Here is a 16,625-nt window from a genome sequence, read left to right on the forward strand (position 1 = left end):
GGTGCTTTTAGCCCAACTCTGTTTATAAATTTACCAAAACAGAGCAAAACTCACACCAAATGTTTAGTTACTATAGAAGAAAATGAAGGATTCTATAATTAGAGATAGCTGCACTGACATTTAAAGCATGCTACCCTTATATGAAATCGTTTAACTTTGCATTTCTGAGCCTATTCCTAGATACCGTAAAGGTTTCCTAGAGAGCACTTTTCATGTTTCTATATAATAGAAATACCCGATAAAAAATTATAAGAAAACAAGGTTTTGAACTTACACACCACACATACACACTCCTAAGTGCTTTCTTGATTCATTCCAGGATTTAATTGTCTTCAGTTGTTAACATCTCACCACATGATAACCTTCTAACTCCATTTACCAAACAAGCAACAACTTCAGGTAACCTATTCCATTTGAACCCCACCCCATACCTCCTCATTACAAGTCCCTACAAATCCAGTATCTTAAAAAAGCTGATATACAAACCATGCAGAACAGTTTTCATGGGGTAAAAAAAAAAACAGTGTTTTACTTAAGCCGCAAAGCATTACACATGCTCAGAGCCATGCAGGAGCTGTGAGGGCTGGCTGTGAGTATCTGCTGATACCTCACGTTGTCATACTGCAGCAGGACAGAAAAACGCATCAGAAAGCCCAGTCCTCCAGTGCTGGTCCTGAACTCTTGGCATTTCCTTTAGGAATACATGGTCAGCTGCAGCCACTCTCGGATGGACACTTGAATCAGTCCATCGGCGTCCCTATCCAGAGATTTGAAGGCACGAAACATGGCATCCAGGCGGACCAGGCAGCTGATGAAGTTGTTGAAATCCATCCTCCCATCCTCATCAACATACCGGCGGAGGATCATTTGGTAAAGCTGTTCGTTTAGCTGGAAGCCTGCGGCCTGCAGAGCACCCTGCACCTGAGAACTTCGCAGATGGCCGGAACCATCCCGGTCGTATTGTTTATACACACACTGCCACTTCTTGATGTTGTTCCACAGGTATTTAAATTCCTCGAAGCCCAGCTTCCCCGTGGTGTCACTGTCCATGACAGATACAATGCTCCGGCAGGTGTCAAGACTGAAGCCGTCGGTCTTCAGATCCTTGTGCTTGGCCAGGACTTTGTTGAGGATACGCATCAGGTCAGTGGCGCCCACCTCCATGTCTGGTCCAGCCAGCTGGGCAAACTGATGCCGGAACCGCCTGACTTCTTCGCTTTCGGAGGCCTCCACATTGGTGAAATGCTGCTGAGTGGGAGGGGGCTCCGGGGTGTACTGAGCAGCCGCAGCCTCGCTGATAAGATGGACAATTCCTCCAACGATCCCTCCAATATTTCCTCCTGCTCCTGCTCCCCCTCCCCCTCTCCTCTGACCACCTCCTCCGAGAAGACCACCCAGAGCTTCTCCAAGGCCTCGATCCGCCCCTTCTAATATAGCCTTTGCCAAGAACATGCTTCCAGATTGAGAAGCAAGCCGAAAAGCTGTGGAGATCTTGCAGATGGGATGAAGAGGCTGGAAAGGAGTCCAGGCAGCTTACCAAGGCAGAACTGGCTTTTCCAAATCTGCTTGGAAAGCACCACACCCATCAGTGGATGGTTCATCCGAAGTTGCCAGGACTCCACAAGGTCCTAGCACCTGCCATCTTTGAAAGCCTTAAAATAAAGACTGTTTTCTACTCTTCTAGCTAACTCCTCCTAGAGGATCACCTAGGGCACATTAAAATACTATCTTCAATAGAAAATATCAAACGATACATTTCTGAATGTCCTTGTTTTCTTCACCCTCTTAGCACGTGAACAACAACGACAGGCACTTTTTCCAGCAGGAGAAGATTAACTCAGAGAAGACATAGCTTCCTCTGTTAAGAAATATTTATTGCTAGGCAGGCATGGTGGCTCACTCCTGTAATCCTAGCTACCTACTCAAGAGGCTGAGATCTGAGGATCTCGGTTCAGAGCCAGCCCAGGGAACTAAAGACAGTGAGACTCTTATCTCCAATTGACCACTAGAAAACCAGAAGTGGCACTGTGGCTCAAGGGGTAGGGTGATAGCCCTGAGCTGAAGAGTTCAAGAATAACACCCAGCTCCAGGGGTAGGGTGGTAGCCTTGAGCTGAAGAGTTCAGGGACAGCACCCAGGCCCCGAGTCTACGGCTCATGACAGATACACACATACAAAAAACAAATATATTGCTGAGGGTTGAACTGAAGAATCCATTCCCTTCCTTTAGAAGATTATTGAGATCTGGTGATCTTCACAAAAACTTTCAAAGGGGATTTTTCACATGTAAAGTCCCCAGGTCCTATATTCAGAAATTCACAAGTCTGAGGATGTTTTCTGGGACCCATCACAGCATCAATTGAATCTTTTTTCAAGTGTAACTCTTATATACAACCTTCATATGTGTAGCTTCAAGAATTTCATCCACAGACACAAATCAGAAACCTGAAGCCCCCTGAATACTTTTTTCCAGTTACTCCCTTCTCCCACCAGCAATGGATTCCCTAACAGCTAACACCACGCATTCACTTTTTGTATCATAGGTAAATGAAATAGGATAAACACTGCTTTTCCTGGTTTTCAACTTTAAAAGATTTTAAATTGTGATTTAAAATCTTACACAAAGCATGCACATTTATTGCCTTCATTAAGAATGGGCATTCTTATGAAAGCATCACCCCCTCCCTTTCATTTTCAGAACCTTTTCATCTTTCCAAAGTGAAATTGACAAAGGGAGCTAAAGGCTATCAAGTATTCAAGAGATGGCAAGTTAGGAGTTGTATATTTAGGAGTTGTATATTTCTGGGAGTTTATTCTGAGGGTGATACCAAGTAAAGAGAGATCAACAAAAATGAAACTGAGGCTGGGCAGGGTTTTGAGTTGCAGGTGACTTAGCCTGCCTTATAACTTATTGCAGAACTACTGACTAGTGACATGTGAAGCCTAAAAACCTGAACTTACTTTGTAAACAGTATGACTGTAGAAGTGATCATAGTAGCTGGTAGAGAACAGGAGACACAGGAACAAATGTCCTGTTCCCTTCTACCATACACAGGGGTTGTGTGAAACTCTATAATGACTGTTTTTCACAGGCACAATGACAGAGCACCTTTGAACACCCAAGGGCAGATTATCTTCCTTAACCACATAGAAGTCCCACAAAGGGCTGAGTTTCCTTTGAGGGGATCACAAGAGGCCATCTGGCCTTAGACAGATTTAAATCCTTTCACATAAGGCTCTCTGATAGGAAATCACCAGGGTTCTGTTTTTGTACTATTGTAAATTAATAATCACAGATAGCACCCACCATCATAAACAATGTACCTCCCTGTGCCCAACCCAAGTGCTCTTTGGCTGCAGTTAAAATCAAGTTCCTCTCATTTTTTTGTCTATGAAGAAGGAGGGCATTTGGCTAACAGTAGTTAAGTAATATTAAGACGAGTAATGGATTAGCAAGTCTTTTCTTCTTAGACTATTTAATCCCAATGGATATTTATCCAAACACTGATCGTAACCTTAATTGCTATCTGGGAGAGAATTCTATTGTCCAGCTATAAAGGAAAAGGGTAGGGGAGTAGGCCACGTAGAAGGAAAAACTTAATCTCATTTGAGGGAGGAGTTGGCAAACATAAAAGGCAAACAACAGTACGTGAATATTATTGGCCACAATATTTGTAACAGTCCAACTTTAAAGCAATCTAAGTGTGAACCAAGCATGACTAGATAAATGTATTGTACTACTTCTAGGTGAAGATGAAGAATCACTATCCAGTAATAAAATGGAATGAATTACATTACTAATGCCTTCTAAAGGGATGGAACTTCAAACATGCTAAACAAGACAGACGAGACCAGAGATCTCATTTAAAGTATACAGCCAGGAAAGAGAAATCTATTGAGACATAAAGTAGATTAGTAATCGTCTAAGGTTGGAAGGTAAGTGGGTGGCAGCACAACAATCAATGATTCAAAGGATCCGAAGCTGACTGATAATAATAGTTGTAGACCTCAGTAACTTCATCAAAGAAAAGAAAACTGATAAATTGAAAAGTCAACAGTGACAGTCTGTAGTGATAAGAATACCAAACAAGAAATTTTTAGTCCTAGTTCTGCAATTAACTAGCTATTAATTCAGCATGTTAACTGGCTCTTGTGGCTGGCAGCTTCCTATAAAAATAGAGAGGATAGGCAATCCAATGGCAAAGGTCCCGCAGATTCTGTAATTCTAGGGGTTTAAGACATTTGCGTGCGACGAAAGGGGGACGGCAGCTTATTATTAATAGCCAGTTCGGTTCCCTTTCTGTGCCTATGCCTTACTGCTATACACTAATTGAATTATCTACATCTTGAGACTGGTTCTGAACATTTTAGGGCTATGCTTACTTACCCTCACTTGGACAAATTACCTGGTGTTCAACCTGTCAACTATGTATGAATTCCAAAGTGATGGAGGTGAACCTGATCTAACCCTACATGAAAGGGCCCACAGTCCTTGCAGCTGCAGAGTGGGGCTTTCCCCTAACTGCAATCTGATCTAGACCAGACCTTTGTAAGTCACTGGAGTTTTTAACCATGCCATGTTGAATGAAATCAGAAGTCTTTCTAAGAGTTCATAGAAACATATCTATATCTATCCTTTTTACTTACAACCCTAGGCTGTCACAGTGGGAAATTAAATTGGTCAGAAAGTCATGTTCTTAAAGTTCTTGACTTCCTTTTGCTCTTAGAGAAGACCAGTAACTTACTGGTACCTATCTGTGCTAGTACGGAGATTAAGCTTGAACTTTTACAGTCTGCTTTCCTCTATTTGCCTCCCAGACACACATACATCAAAAAGCCACAAGTAAATTTTAAAAAGCCAAAAGTACAAAGCATGTTCATTCCTCTGTCCAGTAACTCTCAGTTAAATAACAGACAGAAAACACTCCACGAGGCTACATGGAAACAGCTAAATCAACCCGAGAACCGAAGAGAGGCAGGGTTGGCCACAGGAGCACCACTTTCAGGACAATTTGAATAGAAAAGTTGGTCTGTCCCACCCAGAAAGCCACAGAGTTCCTCTACAATTCTATCACATAGACTATAGAATGGATTTCACACAGCAGCCGATACTGATGAATGACCATAAGCATGACCTAGGAAACATAAAAATTGATCTGGCACTTGTTTCTCAACTACTTAATACCCCTTGGTGTCATGTCCTAACTCTAGCGTGCAAAGAAAACCTGCACAGGGCAGTGGCCTGCCTCCTCTTAACAGGAAGAGGCAGGCAGGGATGCTGGCTTGTTATTATTGGCACTCTAGGCATCCACTTGAACTAATACCAAGAGCAGGCAGACAAGAAAAACTTGGGACAAAGAAACATTCATCCCACATAATGAAGCAGTAATAAAAGATCCACAAAAATTAACAATAGCCAAAAAGGTTGAGTTGCCGAAGTGCTGAAGTATACACAACCTTTCTTTTTTTCTTCTTGAGCCACAGCACTACTTCTGGCTTTTTCTGTGTATGTGGTACTGAGGAATCCAATCCAGGGCTTTGTGCATGCTGGTTGAGCACTCTACCACTAAGCCACAATCCCAGCCCTTACACAATCTTTACTTGTCTAATATTTAAGCAAAGGACCAAGTCAGTGAGAAGAACTCAATACTAGACAGCAAAAGTGGGAAAAGTAACAGTAACCTGTCCATTTGTTTGCATAGAAATAGTAACTCACTGAACAATGGTCTACTATATATGCAACAGCTCTAATAAAAACAAAGAGAGAGAGAGAGAGAGAGAGAGAGAGAGAGGCAGAGACAGAGAGAGAGACAGAGAGAGAGACAGAGAGAGAGAGACAGAGAGAGAGAGAGAGAGAGAGAGAGAGAGAGAGGCAGAGACAGAGAGAGAGACAGAGAGAGAGAGAGACAGAGAGAGAGAGACAGAGAGAGAGAGACAGAGAGAGAGAGAGAGAGATTCTGAGTTCTTGCCAGACTATAGCTAAGGAATGATAAGCCCATCTTCCTCTTTCTTTTTCTATTTTCTCTGAAGATGGATGATAAACCACTAGTGGAGGTATTAACAAGAGGTAGCCAGGTCAGTCAAAAAAATGAAGATTCATAGTGATCTGCTGTAAATTGGATGTGGAGCAGCCCACCAATTAACTAAGGTCAATCTAAGCACCAAATGCCATTGTTGACCCAGCCCTTCAACCAATCAACCTGCCTTGTTTCAGCATCCTAGGCAATGAAGCAGGAACAGCAAACAACAGCTGGTGGGCCCAATCTACACAGGCCTACGTTACATAAAGTTTTATTGGGACCAGCCATGCGCCCTGGTCCAGTGAACCATCTAGGCCTGCTTTTGTACTACAATGTCAGAGATAAATGCTTGCAACAGCAATCAGAGATTCTGAGAGGGAGAAACTGTCCTGCATCTGGCCCTTTATAGAAAAATTTTGCTGGCTCTGGAATCTAGCTCTATCTCTGAAAGTACAATGTTGTTGTAGTGAGGATGTCAGATGGTTACACGACTGTATTATGAGAGGCAGTGTGTGAGAGTGTAAGAGGTGAAAGGCAGGCAACATGGAGTGTTGGCAAGCAAGCAACAAGTATGTGATAACTGAAACACGTGGCAACTGTCTCACAGGTCAGAAGGTCAAAAGATGCTACCGTCCCAATAGCGCACAATTCTGCTCAACAGCACAGTGCTTAAAGAGGTTGAGATGCAAACTGCTGCCACGCACAATATGACTGTCGCTGTGCAAAGGACTGCTTCAGCCAGATGGGGTGGGCCACGCCTATAATCCTAGCTACTCGGAAAGCTGAGATCCAGAGGATCAAAGTTCAAAGCCAGCCTGCACAGAATAGTCTGTGAGACTCCATCTCCAACATAACCAGCAAAAAAGACAGGCATGACTAGAGGTATGGCTCAGGTAGTAGAGTACCAGCAACAATGAGGCCCTGAGTTAAACCCTAGTACCAGCAAAAGACAATAAAAAAATATCAAAAACAACTGTATGACAAGTATGCTCATTATTTTTATTTAAATAATAATTCTTTCAAATTTGACTCCTAGTAAGAGAAATTTAGCATTTGAGTGATGAATATGAAAATACTGAGAAGACACTGGTTTAAAATCAGTTTTAGTGCTAAACTTGAACTCATGTGGATGTTTAACTTAACTCCAATTACCTTTGATCTGGGGAATTCAATTCATATTTGTGAAAAATAAAAAGGTAAATTAAACTCAAGAATGAAAAGGGTCTTTTTCCACCCAGGATTTGGGAACTTGCCAAAAGAAAGACCTCAAACTAATACACAATGCCATGTCTCAGATCATGAGCCATACATTCCTTGCCTTGAATAGCCGAGGATCCGAAGGACAATTTGCAAGTAGCTATATTTTTAGAACTACTTGAGACAAAGGCCACTACTATGCTTTCCTAGACTAGCTAAGAACACATTGTGCAGAAAGAGTGATGGAATGGTGGAGAATGTGAGGCCTTTTGTCCGTTTTTAAAATTCTGACAATGGTGTTACGTTTGAGGAAAGACTGAGAGGGGAAAAAAGGAAAGAGAACAATGGGGAGGTAGAGGAAAGGTATATGAGAGGTCTTATGGAAGTTTTGTATCACAAGAAATTATGGCTACTGAAAAGCAACAGGAACAGCCTGCCCTTTCTTCTTTCCCACCCTTCCTTCCCCGCCCCCATGCCTCATTACGCACTAGATTTAACCGAGATAAGAGAGAAACAAACTATAGAGAGGCTGAACTTCCTTACTTTTCCCATCAAACGTTCCCCAGCTAAATCACTTAGCTACACTGGGAAAACAAGCCTGGCATGGAAGTGAGGAGGTGCCCAGGGTGGGGTAGCAATTGCATAAATCAGCTTTACAAAACAGAAAGCCAAAGCCATGGCACAGGCACAGACCTGCAGGTGTGTTAACAGAAGAGAGGGAGAAAGAAAGATCGAAATGGAGTGCATTAGTCATTGATCTTAGACTATTTTCTCTGTCTTCTAATATGAAGAAGATCAAAAGAAAAACACCTTAGAGATGAGCTTAAGGTTTCTAGCTAAAGCTACTGAGAAGCAAATCCTCAGACAGAAATGACTGAGGAGGGGCCAGGAGTGTTGTCTAGTGGTACAGTGCTTGCCTAGAAATGACTGGGGAGCCTCATAGAGCAGTCCCTGGAGAAACATGATGACCATTCTCACAGCCTCCCCAGTGCCTGGGGCCACCTGTCTTGCCTAGTTGAGAGTGAGTCAGTCGGGATAATTGATGGTTATTTTCACCCTTGCTCTACCAACTCCCAAACCTTCTTGAATTCCCAGTGCTATGGAAACAATGGGGTTGGTAGCAGATGGGGACTGATACCTGAAGGCAGAAAAACCTCCAGAGATACTATGTTTAATTTTGATTTATAATGCTGGTCTAAGATGTGCTACAAATTTCCTCCTTTGTCTATGGTTTCATATCTCTTCTCATTTCTGGGTCCCTGTTCTTGTTTGTATGTCCCAGCGATATTCTTTCTGTGCCTGGTTATGTAGACAGAGAAATTTTCCTTATAATTGTTAAGGGGAGCAGGGAGTGTTAAGGAGAGCAGAGACTGGCGCCATCCACAATGCCTAAGAGTTCCCCCCCGCCCCATTGTAGAAGGTCGACAATGGTACAGGCCAGCCACCTTGACCTCCTCCCCCCATGAGGAGGGATATCTGGTACAGCCCAGCCACCTTTGTCCTTCTAGGGAGGGGCAACCTTGACCTTCTCACCACCCCCATGGGGAGGGATATCCGCTTTGTGTGGAGACCTTCCCAATTTGCGCGCCAACTCCAACTAAGGTGATAGGTAAATTCAAACACTGGGCTGTAACCCTATTGGCTACCTGTGTGTGGCCCGAGCTGGCAATGGTCCCTCTGTGTATGTAACTATCCCATTGGCCACCTGTGTGGCCAGGTTCGACTGCATGGGTTTTGCCCTTAAAAACCCAGCATGAGAGCTGCTCATGAGTGTCAGCTCCCAAGTCTGCACTGTGTCCCTGGCCGGTCAGTTCACCACTACTTCCCCAATAAATTTACCTTTTTATATGAGACTGTCTCTGTGTGGTGGACTCTGGTGTGACGTGGAATCCCCACCTGGAGGGATGCGGAATCCCCTCCTCTTGACCCCATAACAATAATGAGTTGTATGGGTTCTCAAGCCATAGTGAAAATTACTCTAGAAATCTCCCAGGAGCACTTAAAATTTTGAAAGTGAAAAAAGTACCTCTAATTTTTCAACTTTCATAGATACATCCAACAATTGACTTCTCCTCCCCTTAAATCTTCATTTCCTTTTATACAATACCATGTGTCATGGCACTGATGCATCGTAATTTCATGTCAGAGGACAAATCATTTATATACTGCTAGCACATCCTGAAGAGTGCCCCAGACACTACCTACAGAGGAATGTTACTTAATGGCATTCTGTTGAAGAACGTTACCAAAGTTAATCATTAGAAGGAAAAGCATGCTCTGGAAAAAAAAGAAGAGTCCCATTCTGCTGTCCTCAACCTATGGCTTCCTTGAAAAGTTTTCATTTTCTAGAAGTAATGGAGGACTAGGCCTTCTGGAAACAAGCCTAGTTTAGTATATCTCTCCCAAATATGACTAATCTCTCAAGAAAAATATAAAGAGAAACAAAAAAAAGAAGGAAAAGAAAAGAAACTGGACAAAATACCATAAAAAGATTGGTAAGGAAAGCACAACTTGGAGAATGATCAGATGGCAAAGCTGTTAGACCTTGGGGTTCAAAAGGCAATGATGGCATATCTTCAAACTGTTAAGAGTCAATTCTGAACTCTATATGTAACAAAAATATCCTTCAGGAACAAGTTCAAACCAGTCATCTTCAGAAAAGGAGAAAGAAATCATATTCTTAAGTCTTTACCCAAGTGAAACAAAAAGCCTACATTTATACAAAACCCATCTATGAATGCTCGGCTATATCTACATGCAAAACTGCTCCCAGTTGGATACCAGTGTTGATGGTAGCATGTCTACACACTAGGACTCTACTCAGTACTAAAGGAGGCCAGATAATGGACACATCTACCAGCCTGGAATCTCAAATGCATGATGGTAGGCGAAAGATGCCAGAACAAAAACACTAGTACCATACGGCTGCACCGATCTGGCATCTGGGGTGTACAAACTTTCAGGGATGCACAGCAGCGCCAGAACTGCCAGGACAGCGGTGGGAAGGGTTTAACTATAAATGCAAGGCATTAAGAGCTTGGATTTTTGCATAGTTGTGTTTTGGTTGCTGGGGTATTTTCATGCTCGATGAATTAGTTGGAACTCAGAACTGTCAGGAAAGGACTAAATTTTCCTAGCAATTTCATATGTGAAAAAAAGAACTTGAAATCCTACTAACCTTTTTGTCAAGATAGCTTTTTGACTATTTTTCTAATCGTGAATACTTGTATATTTATAAGCAGAAAACAGTTGAAAATATCTACTTGTGGTTCATATATTTTAGGGGAAGTGCAGAAACCATTAGAATAAAACATTACAACCCACACACCATGCCATAAATGTATAAATCTTTATATAAACTCTGAGATCATCACCAATTACTAAAAAAAAAACCTTCTCTAATTCTACATTATGGATATGACTCTATGGTCACAATATTTAGTATTGACCTTAAAAAGATTATTTCAAATGAATAAATTGAAATAAATATGCACTATCATTACTGTTGCAATACACACACCATGAAATTATTGGTATTCATACTAGATGATAAAAATATAAAAAAAATGTGCAGTAAAACTACAAGCTCAACCTTGATTGTTCTGCCACTGACTTAACAAGTGCTTGGAATGCTTCTAGTATTGATCTATGCCCTGTGAGGATTGGCGAGGTCCAACTGTTAAAGATTAAATTTTAACATACCCTGTCAAAGAGTGCGAAAAGTTGTCTCAGGACATCGGAAACAGGCAACTTCAAGTACTCTGCAAATTCTTCGATTCCAATTCTCCCTCCTTTCGAGGAACTCGCAATGGAGGCATACTCATCCAGGTGTTTACGAATGCCGTCCCAATCTAGTCTGAACCAAGAACCATAAACACATGTGATTAGCTCTTTACAACCCTTAAGAACACTGCGTTATTCCCTTGTCCAAGGGAAAAGACATTGTATAGGTTAAGATGAAAAAGGAGATGAAAATGAGTTCTTAAAGGGGCAAAGTGAACACAACTGCAAACATTTTTTTAAAATGAAAAGCATCTTCATATAACTGAAGAATATGAGAATATCCCTGGAATATGAGAGGGAAAGAAAAGGAAGCCAGGAAAGTGTGGTGGAATAACAAAGCATTTCATGAGAAGAAAATGAGACTATAAATTCTATTCTAAATGTCAATAGTATTTACTGAGTTGCTACCAAAGAAGTTGTAAACCTTGCTTTCAAGGACCTTTTGGGTTGAGAAGTTGTATTTCACAAAATATTGTAACCAGGAGATTCATCAAACTATAGATACTTTCTCCACTACCAGTTATAATAAATAAATAAGTCAGGATGGTGAAACTCTGAAAAGCTACTGCAGCTTACATCACTTCTGACTTTGTCATATAGAATGAAACAAGCAACATTTCTACATCCAATTTCAGTGTGTAGTTACACTTTCCAATCTGTGGGCTATTGCAGATATAATGCTAAAACAAGAGCAACACAATTTACTACTTGCAATAATATTTTATACCATTTATTAAAAATACAATACATATGTGTAGATATGTATATGTGTGTGTGTATATATATGTGAGTGTGTGTGTGTGTATGTGTAATTTTTCTAGTCCTGAGGCTTGAATAGGGCTTATGTACTGTTCCTAAGGTTTTTTTTGGTTTGGTTTTTTTTTTCTCTCTCAGCCTAGTACTTTGAGTTACAGCTCATTTCTTACTTTTTTTGTGATAATTAAGTGGAGGTAAGATCCTCATGGACTTTTCTACTGACCTCAAACTGTGACCTTCATATCTCAGCCTCCTGGGTTACTAGGATTTTAGGAGTGAGAAATGGGTGCCCAGCCAAAAGTACTGTATTTTAACACTGAACTTGGACATAGTGACTCCTTCTGCAACAACTGCCTAAAATAGACATCAAGGTCCACTAAAGCTCTACACTCTTCTCATTCCCGCTAGGACTAAGAACAGAATGAACCTAGAATGTCTCTGCACGATAGCTAGACCAGAATATTGTCAATGGTTTATACCAAATTGCAAAAGCACCAACTGTGTTTTTGCCTTTGGGGGAAATAAAAACAAGTACCCAGAAAATAAGAAAGGTAGATCTAGGGAAAGTATTTATTAGTGGTCAGAAGTATTATTCGAGATTTTTTTTTCCATGTGAAGTATCATGGTACCTTCTGGTACCGAAACAGGAGGATTGATGGATTGTGAGGAGACATCCCCAACAAGGAAGGCCATCTGTATCCATGTTCTCTGTCCCTCGTTTTCCTCCTGGAATCAACACATGCACAATCCACAACTGAACTGTTCTCAGAAATAATTAAACCAAACTCAACAATAAAATGGAAGATAAGCTCCTGATTCTGGCTGTTAGGAATAGCAAACACCACAGGATCTGTGAATGGAGCCATAATATAAAGAGAAAGAAAAGATGAGATCCCCTTTTAAGGCCGATCTGAAAGTCTAAGAAGACACTTACTTCAATTTACGGCTGATTTTGGTAAATTCCACCAGCCCCGCTTCCATGGGCAGTGTGAGTTGTCCCGCAGAAATCATCAGCCTGCAGTCCTCATACGTGTGGTCTGTCACCGGCACACCCAGGGCTCTACAAGAGTTAGGAGGGGTGGGGAACACAATGTTTCACAAAAGGTGATGATGTTTTCCACTAGGCTTGAACTGATTAACAGACAATACATGGAAGAGCATAGCTCTTAATCCAGTGGTTGTGACTTTCCTTGCCAAAGAAACATTTTCTCTATTCCTTCACAGCCTTTTGCTGTGGCCCAAGTAAAGCTTTTCACATCTATGCTTCTGTGTGTATAGCTAGCAAGTTTTATTCTGTCTCTGTCTCTCTGTCTCTCTGTCTCTCTTTTACTGGGGATTGAACCCAAGGTCTTGCACATGCTAGGCAAGTGTGAATCACACTCTTAGCCCTTAGCTTGTGTTTTCACTACAACAATAATAATGAACTAACTTGAATTTCATGTAATTCAAATATTTTGGTTTCAGACTTAGACTTAATGTATCTTTTACCAGCTGGGGACCTTGTGGCACTGGCCCTAAGATTCACTCTTCTCATTGTACCCAGGGCTAATTACAGGCAATACCTGGGTAGGTGCAAGTACTGTTTAAACTGTAAGTGGCATTTGTACATCGCAAGAGAACCAGGTACCCAAGCTGTTGCCACCTGCCTTTCCTCTTGCTCATTTTTTTTTGTAATGAGGGGTTCTCTTGCTACATAGCAATCTTCTAAAACACTGAGACAAATGGCTACTGAGCTGATATTTCTTCCAAACTTAACAGCCTCCATAGCTACAGCAGAGCCTCCCTCCTTTTCACCTCCTAGCTGCTCAGAAACTGAACGAACCTAGATTTGGGAAAGTCATTATTAATAAGAAATGAACACACACACACACACACACACACACACACACACACACACACACAGGCTATACAACACATGAAATTATTTCTTCATGTCTCCTCTTCATTAAGCTTTATTAGCAAGTAGGAATCATAAAATGTCTTCAATTTTATTTGACTTTGTTGAATCATTGTTATAAGCAGTAACTTTTGAATGAATGTGATTTGAATAACACATGTTTTCCATCTAATACCAGTTCTCTAGGCTTTTTTAAAAATGAATAAATACTTGGATGTTAAAATACCTAAGAAGGAAAACAAAGCTTTAGAGTATATCAGGAATTACAGCAATAACTTGTGTCACTCAATAGTGAACAGCTTGGGCTCCAGAACCAGGAAATATGGAGGTGAACCTTAAAGTGGTCTCCCCTATGGTGGTATAGGGCCTGAGCTACTCCTCTCCTAGAGTTGTCTTGATGGCACTAGCTGACACAAAAAAAGAGCTAAGCATGCTGCCTGGGAAATATTTGCAACTGCTAAGGCTACCAGCCCCTCATTTCTGCTGGCTCTTCATCATTTTCAATGGCTGTTATCTCACACTTTCCTACTTCAGCCTCATAATAATCAAAACCACAAGAGGCCAGGCACTGGTGGCTCACACTTGCAATCCTAGCTGCTCAGGAGGCTGAGATCTGAGGGTCACAGTTTGAAGCCAACATGGGAAGGGAATGTCTGTGAAATTCTTATCTCCAACTAACCACCAGAAAACTGGAAGTGGTACTGTGGTTCAAAGTGGTAGAGCACTAGCCCTGAGCAAAAGAGCTCAGGAAGGGTGCCCAGACCCCAACTCTAAACCCCACGACCAACAATAACAATGAGAAACATGAGAGGCAAAGCAATAATTCCAATTTCCATGACAAGAGGGAACTTTGGAGGGGCCTAATTCAAGTTTGTGTAGCAACCAAAGTTCCCCTTGGCCAAGTAAAACCTTGAAGCTATGCAGTTCTTGCTGAATTTGGGCTTCCTGCTGAATTTTTACTGAGATCACAAAGAGCCAGTTAGCTCCAGGGCTCCTGCAGGGGGCGACAGAGACAGACATGCTTGGGGTAGGGGTTGAGTGGGTACATCCACGTCTGACAGGCCCGAAGGCTGCCTGGGAACTGGCATGGTATAAAATCTCTCTGATTAGGTTTCTGGCCAGTTAAAACTCCATGATGTGCAGGAAAATGTTCACGTTACGTTTTGCAGTTTCTAAATCCTGACATTCTACTCTTTCCTGCCTAGAATAGAGCCTGTGCATTTGTTCTCTGCAAACTCAGACCTTTTGGGGCAGCTATTTGGAAGCTGAAGGGAGAGGAGGGAGACCACAGGAATGTCACAAGGCTCTGTCCCACAGTGCCAGGCCAGCTGGAGACTGGCTGTGAAAGATACCCACTGATCTCTTCTGCCTATCACACCCTACCCCCTCTTTTTGGGGAAGGCATTTTTTCCATTGGTTTAGAGCTACAACTGGGAAAGTATTTTAGGTTATTTTACTGACAGCTTCCTTATTTTACATATCCAAATAAGTTTAGGAAGGAGACATTTAGGAAAAAGAGGAGAGAAACTGTAAGGCAAGGTTAAACCACTTTTTTTTTAAACCACTGACTTCCCAACTATTTACTAGTTATAATGGTGTACAGACACTTACTCTGCCATTAGACTCCGGACTCTACTGGCGAAAAGCACAGGGTCTTTTTTCTCTTCATCGTTTGGTACTTGAACAGGCATAAACTGAAAGACAAATGCACCTTTCTGTAACATTCCTTCTGCCCAAGACATCCATGGATAGACTGCCAATCGGTGTACAGAGTCCTTTATCATCTCAGAGTGCGATGACTGGACAGAAAAAAAAGAGCTCTAGATGTGGGCTCAGGAGATCTCCATGTATGTCCTGGGTCTGCCTGTGTGCTTACTCTGTTGTAAGGGCTCCTCAAGTCTGAATGAAGGTCTCTGTCACAAGTACAGGTTTTTGTAAGTTACAACAAGCTGAGGTGTGCAATTCTGAGGCTGTAAAGCTGTAATTACTAATGCTGGTCTCTCACACCTGCATCTCCCCATCTTAGGTCTTTTTTTTTCTTTTCTTGTTTTTGTATTTCATAGTATTATCTATCCATTTCAATGTCAAGTATATTTTACTATTTGATTGGACTTTATGTTTTGATAATTCTCCTTCAGTTTTCTTTCTTTCTTTTTCTCTGAAGTCAGCTTCCCAGTCTGTTATCTCAGCTATGCAAGAGGGTAAGATCAGAAGGCAGTAATTCTTCACTAATCTGGCTAAAAAAAATCCATGAACTCCACCTCAATAGAAAATCTGGGTGTTGTGGTTTGTCTGCCATCCCAGTTACGAAGGAAACATTAATAGGAGGATTGCTGTCCGAATTGCCCCCTCCCCTATAAGACAGAGAAATACAGCCAAAGCAGGAGGTGATGCCTAGGGAAAGGAACAGTCAGAACAGCTAATTCTGCAGACAGTGCCCTATGAGGTGTTTGCACGGGACTGCAGCTTTTCAGGGGTGTGATTTTGCTAATAGTTACTGCTTATTGAATTATAAGTATGCACCAGGTACCATGCTGGTTTTAGGTGCATTGTTTCACTCAATTAACCCTTTCTCTGTTTTTATCATAAAGAAGAAAGGTTAAAATAGCCATCGTGGTGGTACATGCTTGTAATTCCAGCTGTGCAAGAGGTAAATATTGGTAGAGCATGGTTCAAAGCCAAATTAGGCTTTGAAAAGTTACCAAAACCCTATCTCAACAAGATAGGCGTCAGGGGTCCATGCCTGTAATCTTAACTCTGTGAGAGACAGAGCACAGATAAGATTGGGGTCTGAAGCCAGCCCCAGGGAAAACAAAGAGCCTTATTCACAAAATAATGAAGCAAAAAGGGAACTGGGGTGTGATTCGAATGGTAGAATGCCTGCTTAATAAATGTTAAGCTCAAACCAACACTACCAAGAAAAAAAAAGAAAAGAATTAAGGTTCAGAAAAATTAAATGATACTCAAAATATC

General features: G+C 41.6%; 2 protein-coding genes across 2 annotated transcripts in view; both read right to left on the reverse strand.

Annotated features, from left to right (window-relative positions):
- Positions 1 to 16,625, reverse strand: part of Lpcat2 (lysophosphatidylcholine acyltransferase 2) — a 57,757-nt gene that overhangs the window by 13,805 nt on the left and 27,327 nt on the right. The window contains exons 9-11 of the mRNA XM_090357631.1: positions 15,264 to 15,346; positions 12,690 to 12,815; positions 10,919 to 11,072 (exon numbers count right to left, since the gene is read on the reverse strand). Of these exons, the coding sequence (XP_090213757.1) occupies positions 10,919 to 11,072; positions 12,690 to 12,815; positions 15,264 to 15,346 (363 nt within the window). The remainder of the gene's footprint in view (positions 1 to 10,918; positions 11,073 to 12,689; positions 12,816 to 15,263; positions 15,347 to 16,625) is intronic.
- Capns2 (calpain small subunit 2) lies at positions 619 to 1,515 on the reverse strand. Its single transcript, XM_090357630.1, has one exon. It carries the CDS (start codon positions 1,450 to 1,452, stop codon positions 694 to 696), a length of 759 nt encoding a protein of 252 aa, XP_090213756.1. The 5' UTR covers positions 1,453 to 1,515; the 3' UTR covers positions 619 to 693.

This window comes from Megascapheus bottae, chromosome 24 (genome assembly GCF_031878675.1).
Source record: "Megascapheus bottae isolate mThoBot1 chromosome 24, mThoBot2.hap1, whole genome shotgun sequence".
Classification (NCBI taxonomy): domain Eukaryota; kingdom Metazoa; phylum Chordata; class Mammalia; order Rodentia; family Geomyidae; genus Megascapheus; species Megascapheus bottae.